The following is a 6,831-nucleotide window of genomic DNA, read 5'->3' as shown; positions in this document are numbered from 1 at the left end:
CTCGAAGTTTGCGTTGAAATTCCATGTAATTATTTTAAATTTCGCGTGCATTATTGATTGAGTATGCAATTTCTTCTGTACGCAGTCCCCTCTCCCGCCCCGCTCAATATCGTTAAATATTTTTGTTCGTTGCGCTTGCTAATGATCGTGTGTGCTTCCGGCTTATTAACGCCGCAATAACCAAATGCAGATACACAATTAACATTGAAACGTTAACGTTAAAGTTCAAGCTTTCACATTTGTTGCATTGTTTGCCCTGAGGTAGTTAATGAATGACCAAAGTGCCTATTTATTTCGTAAATGTTTCAACTTTTATTTTACTTCGTTCGCACGAGCGATAAGTGATAATTTTTTCTGAACACTGCAGTTCAACCAAGAGTACCAACATTACTGTTGACTATGTTCTTCATTCCTTAGATTCAGCTGAAAATGTGGCTTTACGAAAATGCCACTCACGACTGATGATACCACAGTGGATATTTCGATTACGTTCTCATATCCGATTAAGTAATTATGCATCTCGAGTAATCGAGTAATTATTATATTATGCATCTCGAGTAATTATGCATCTCAATCAATCGTCAGTTATGGAAAGATCGGGTTCCAAAGGCCGGATCCCTTGTGAATCAAGTCACGAAAAGTTCAAGAATCGGCAACAGGCCATGGGCCTATTTCTGTCTCTTATACACATCTAGATGTGTATAAGAGACAGGATTGGCAACATTAGTGGACACATGGTTGAACTAACTAAGTTTGACATGTGGTTCTTAGGTNCAAACGATAATCGATAATGAGTACTCAAACGATAATCGATACTGAGTACTCAAACGATATTTAATAATGAGTACTCAAACGATATTCAATACTGAGTACTCAAACGATAATCGATACTGAGTACTCAAACGATAATCGATAATGAGTACTCAAACGATAATCGATACTGAGTACTCAAACGATATTTAATAATGAGTACTCAAACGATAATCGATACTGAGTACTCAAACGATAATCGATAATGAGTACTCAAACGATAATCGATACTGAGTACTCAAACGATATTTAATAATGAGTACTCAAACGATAATCGATACTGAGTACTCAAACGATAATCGATACTGAGTACTCAAACGATAATCGATAATGAGTACTCAAACGATAATCGATACTGAGTACTCAAACGATAATCGATAATGAGTACTCAAACGATTTAATAATGAGTACTCAAACGATAATAGTCGTGCAAGGGCTGAGGTAAGGGCTGAGTCATTGACATTCATCAGTCAGCGTTGTGCAATGGGGTGCTAGGAATCCTGTATCATTAATAACAATTAATCATTGTTGTGCAAGTTTCTGCTGTAAGGGCTGAAGTTGCTGCCCGCTTGGCCGGATTTTATCGAAATATTTTTTCAACTTGAAGATCATGAGTCCAGAATGATCGAATTGCTTTCTGTTTTGCTTTAGCCAGCCCTAATTACTATAGAATAAACATAGTTTAAGTGTGAACTTTCATGCAATACAATGCATCCTTATCGTACTGTATTATGAGCTTAATTACTACCAGATATTACCCCGGACTTCTCCCTGGTTCTGCCTTTGGAAATATATTCGCATATTTTTATAATTGCATTCGGTATTTGGTTAACAAATCTTTTGGATCGTCAGGGAAAATTCATTTATTTAAATTGCAAATTGATAAATTATACAATTTCTAGCAAAACTCAAGCGCTAATTTTTCTCACTGCATTCCAAAACGGAGATCGAGAGGTGAGAGGTTTAAGAAACTTCATTCTGCGTAGAAATAAAATACAGAAGATACGTTTCCTGTTATACTCATATCCTGATCTAACCTGCAGGGGCCATACTTTCAAAACTCGCTAAGTGAACGATAAGTAATTACGCTCTATTCTCTTGTCTATGATTGGTGGATTTTGCTTGAAAGGCCGTCAATGATTGGCTGATGACCTTACGATCTCTTACCTTTTTTGAAAGTATAGGCCCATGACGTTTCATATCGTTTTTCCACTAAATTTACTGCATCCCAATTTCCTGGGCCCGTACTTTCAAAAAAGTTAAGAGATCGTAAGTTCATCAGCCAATCATTGACGGCCTTTTGAGCAAAATCCACCAATAATAGACAAGAAAATAGAGCGTAAATACTTACGTTCACTTAGCGAATTTTGAAGGTATAGGCCCTGAATAGGATACGTTGTCATGATGTTTACCTTTGATTTACATATTTCACAATCAAAGAATATATAATTCACTATAAACATCACGGCAGGACCGTGAGTGTGGTGGTGGGGCTACAGCTGGTGACGTGGCTCCCCTACTCCGTCGTGCTGGGTCTGGAGATGATAGGACCTGCGCAAGACCTGCTGGTACCCGTCGGCGTCAAGGTACAGAATAACTTTCGTTTTTCAGACGTCATTCAATGCTAAAATTATTTAATCTTCATATACTTCATTGCTAATGATAATTTTTTCGTCCGTCGAGAGCGTCATAGAGTGGTATATTTGTTCAAGAAAGGGCGGTATCATCCAAAATTACTTCCTGTCACCATGCACAGTGACACTTGTCATCATCATTTATTTACCTACTCACTCACCCCAACTCTCCCGACAGTATCACTCACTCACCCCAAGTGTCCCGACAGTTTCACCCACTCACCCCAAGTGTCCCGACAGTATCACCCACTCACCCCAAGTGTCCCGACAGTGGTACGCGTCAGTGCTGCTGTACTGCGCATGCGTACTACAGCCCCTGGTGTACGGGCTCCTCAACCGGACCATAAGGAAGCAGACGCGTGTGCTGCTCAGCTATCACTCCCGTAAATACAATCATTACATGATATAAAACCCACATAATTTGAATCGGATCATGGGTCGCAACTCAAGCAGTGAGTTACGGGTTTGAAGCTCAGAAAATTCTTGCGCAGTGGTTACAGTTCAGAGTATCAAGATTGGCACAGAGCGATGCGGATTCGATCCCAGCTCTGTGCGCCAGTTTCTGGTCAGAATCGGCGAGGAGGCCGGGCGGTTAAGCACAGCAGCATTATAGCATTGAGTTGCGAGTTCGAGACCGCAACAAGCTGTGGATGTTCTGCAATGTTAGGAATCGGCAACAGGCCTACGGCCCAATGAACGCTGAAACCGTTTTCATTATTATTATCATTTTTATTATTATGTCTAGAATCAGTGATCAGTGATAGGTCAGGCCCCATTTTAATCCTGTATGCCGATACTACTATATGACATTTTATTATGCTACTGCCACCACAAGTTAATTTTCTTAAACATAACCTGCTCATTCTTCACCGCAGATCCCCTCAAATTAAAGGTCGGGAGCGATCCCCACCAGAGCCAGTATTCCAGCAAGGACATGTTCTCCGCCGCTCCGCCCCCTCGCACCTCAGCCGCAGCGATGCTCTTTCGGGTCCACTGATAAAAGAACGACTTCTGTATTACGAACTGAAAATGATGTTCGGAGCACTGATACGAATAGTCTGACTGGTTCGAATCACTCAACTAGTCGCAAAAGATGTTACACTGTAACAGCGGGTCTTATACATCCCAAACGTCAGTACAATCTTATGCGCACGGATGAATCCAAAAGTAAACATACAAGTACATCCATGCATTTTACCAGCCCATTCAAAATTCTTGATGCACCGGTAAAGAATTTATCCATCATTAAAGCAAAGCTGAACGAAAGGCAATGTGACGGGGAGTCTGTCAGAGATTCAGGTTTTTTCTTGATGAAGAAGAGCAAGAAATCTCTTTTGGTCCCACAGGTCGTGACAATTCCAGCGACTCCTCCAACTTCCTGTTCAGTCGACGAAAATAATTCGGGTTGTCTGTATAATCACCCATTAAGCTTGCCATCCAGCACACCTCTTCCCACACTAAGTAGATATTTTAAACCAGAGACTAGCCCTCCGGAAATCCAAGAGCTACATGGACCAGAAATGTCGCTAATTGCTTCTGCTACAAACGCACTCTCACGAAGAAGACAATGGAAATCTTTCGGTAAATCCTTATCAATTAATATTCCTCTCCAAACTGGAAGCTACAGCGATACCTCTTGCGGGACAACTTCCCCAACGTCGTACGATTCTCTCCTTCAACAGCCCCATTACGAGAGCAGCAATCACTTGGCTGCCAGTCAAAGGCAACCAAGTTTCGTAGCTTTAAACATGGATGGCGACGATTTGCCGCACTATATCGATTCCTCGTCCGACACAACCTCGTCTTCAGATCAATTTGTAACCTGTTTAAACACGTCATTTCCCAGTTCAAATGAATTTCCAAACGAAGACGCAGATGAGAATGAAGATTTTACCAATTTTTCCGGCTGCAATGGCACACAGAGTGCTGTTTCTTTGAAATGCACTGGGACTGCAGCTTTGAAGTCAAATTTTCCTGAAGACAGAGTCGACCTGAATGACAGAAGGAATAGACTCTCTAGAGGTGAGACCCGCAAAGTTGTATTCACAATTTCCCGTTACATTTTAAATAATTGTATAGAATTATTAGTGTGCAGAAATAATATATATTAATCACGAAAAATTCACAATTTCCCGTTAAATTTTAATTAATTGTATCGAATTATTAGTGTGCTGAAATATTATATATTAATCAAGAAAAATTGCGGCGGTAACAAGAGAATACTGCCATCTACCCTCTGATTTGAAGTTTTAAAAGTCAATGAAAGAGTAAACCTGATGTCATTTTTGCAGCAAATGATCTGAATGTCAATAGTAAATATTGATAAGCTTTCATCGCATACCATAGTGAAAAGTCATTTGGTCAATAGTTCACCTTCGGGTCTTTTATTGTCAGCTACAGTAGACATAGTCCCTGAAGACGGCTCAAGTTGTTATACATTTTGGTCTTCGAAGAATTAGCAAACTTTTCGTAAAATCCTTGTTTCTACGTCCTCCCCAATTTAAAGCAGAAAAACAAATATTAGAATACCCGATACATTTTTTTAAATCGTTTACCCTGCAAGGAAAACGTCTAGTTCACAATTCCGACAACACGCTAGACCAAGTGAAACGGGAGCTCGTATTCTATAAATTTACATTAGTTTCATGATCATGTTATTCTCGACCGATTGTTTAAATTAACGTGGTGTGTTCACGATTTTATTCCAGATTACATTCAGCACCAGAAAATTGCACTTTTTTGCTTAACTTGGCCACTTCCTTTTCAGGCTTTACGGTGGACAGGACTCTCGGCAAGCCGGAATCGCCGAGAGAGATACCGAAGCCTCGGTCGTCTTCTGTGCCTCCCAAACGTATTTAAGCCCACGACGTACTACTGCTTCGTCTGTGATTTGTAATTTTTAAGGCTAAGACGTTGACGTTTATTTGGGGATTTAAATGTCAATAAACAGGGTAACTGCCTTTTGTTTCTGAGCCCATTACGACGCTGGAGGCGTAACATTTTTCCTATAATTTATTTTCAGTTTTGTTTTGATTAGCAATTGATCTTTGTTTGATGTTTGAATATTTTACTCGCAGTATAAAGTTTTGGGCTACAAAGTATGAGGCCGAATTGGATTTTAGTATATAAATTGCTTGGTCAGATTCTATTGCTGATTGCAGAAACGCAATCATGTCCTCTCCAAGTCTCTTTAAAGTTAAAAAATATTTTGTTTAATACTCTTTATCAGCGACTTTTAAAGATAATTTTATTAATACTCTTGAATGTTGTTCTTGAATAGAGTAATTTGACATTGACACTCGCGACCGCGGAGTTGCAGTGAAAAGTATAAACGAATCATTTTAAGGGCGCTCAAAATTGAATAACTTTGATAGTATTGTGATACATTTTTATGACATTTCCAGAATCTCTCTAATATTCTTGCTTCTACGGTAGGAATCGGTAGTTGGTTACGGCATATGTTTAAGGTAAATCGTTTTCCTATGCCGAGGAGTTTCGAGCTCCTTTTTGTTACCACTGCTTTAATCGGTAGGAATAAGCTCCGGCAATATTTATCTGCTAGAGTTCTTTGTTGTCATCCTCCAAGTCAAAACTAATATGTTAATGCTCGTCGCTTATACGTTTACAAGTAATGACTGTACAGTATGTATTTTTCTAGTCTTACACTGTGTGTGATCATCGCTTCTTTCCTAGATGTGGTCACAATTATTACCTTAAGTATGCAGGGAACCACTCTCCCTACTATTGAGTCACGATTGTGATAGTGCTTAACTTGTTTACCTTGTGCATTTGAACAGAGGCATTTTTTATTAAGTCGTCTTCATAAGCCATTAACAAGATTGTCGCTGTGCATTGGCTCCTGGTACTAGGTGATTCACGGAAACTTCCTGTTTTGTATTTTGTGCCGAGCAGCCAGGTGTTGTAGGAAAAGGGTGGGGAGTATTTCATATGAAAGGGAAAGAAATGAAGTTTTGTTTCCTGCCTAGTCAGATGCCACTATGCGTTGGACAAGTCAGCAGCGTGCGTTTGCTCTCGAGGCGTACTTTACTAATGGTCGTTCCATTATCGCTACTCAACGAGCATTCCGTGCTCGGTTCTCCGATTTTGCTCCGTGTGATTTTTTATGGGGTTATCTTAAATCAATAGTTTACAATGAATGGTTGTCTAAGGACCCTACCTCATTTGAAGAACAACATACGCCAAGCCATCGCCAACTTACATATCAATATGCTTCAGCGAGTTGAACGAAACTTCAAAAATCGAACTGAATGTATAAGGGGCCGTCATTTGCCCAATGTTATCTTTGTCCAAGGTCATGTCGTCATTTGTTCAAACTAAATGATACAAAAATTCAGGTTATGCCTTTTTCAATAAAGTTGATATTATA

General features: G+C 39.7%; 1 protein-coding gene across 1 annotated transcript; it reads left to right on the top strand.

Annotated features, from left to right (window-relative positions):
• Window positions 1-3,433: 3,433 nt before the first annotated feature.
• Window positions 3,434-6,663, top strand: LOC108670787. Its single transcript, XM_018158279.2, has 2 exons — window positions 3,434-4,466; window positions 5,212-6,663. Exons 1-2 carry the CDS (start codon window positions 3,590-3,592, stop codon window positions 5,301-5,303), a joined length of 969 nt encoding a protein of 322 aa, XP_018013768.1. The 5' UTR covers window positions 3,434-3,589; the 3' UTR covers window positions 5,304-6,663.
• The last annotated feature ends 168 nt before the right edge of the window (window positions 6,664-6,831 follow it).

Source organism: Hyalella azteca, unplaced genomic scaffold, assembly GCF_000764305.2.
Source record: "Hyalella azteca isolate HAZT.00-mixed unplaced genomic scaffold, Hazt_2.0.2 contig1683, whole genome shotgun sequence".
NCBI lineage: Eukaryota > Metazoa > Arthropoda > Malacostraca > Amphipoda > Hyalellidae > Hyalella > Hyalella azteca.
This window is presented reverse-complemented; position numbering and strand designations above follow the sequence as displayed.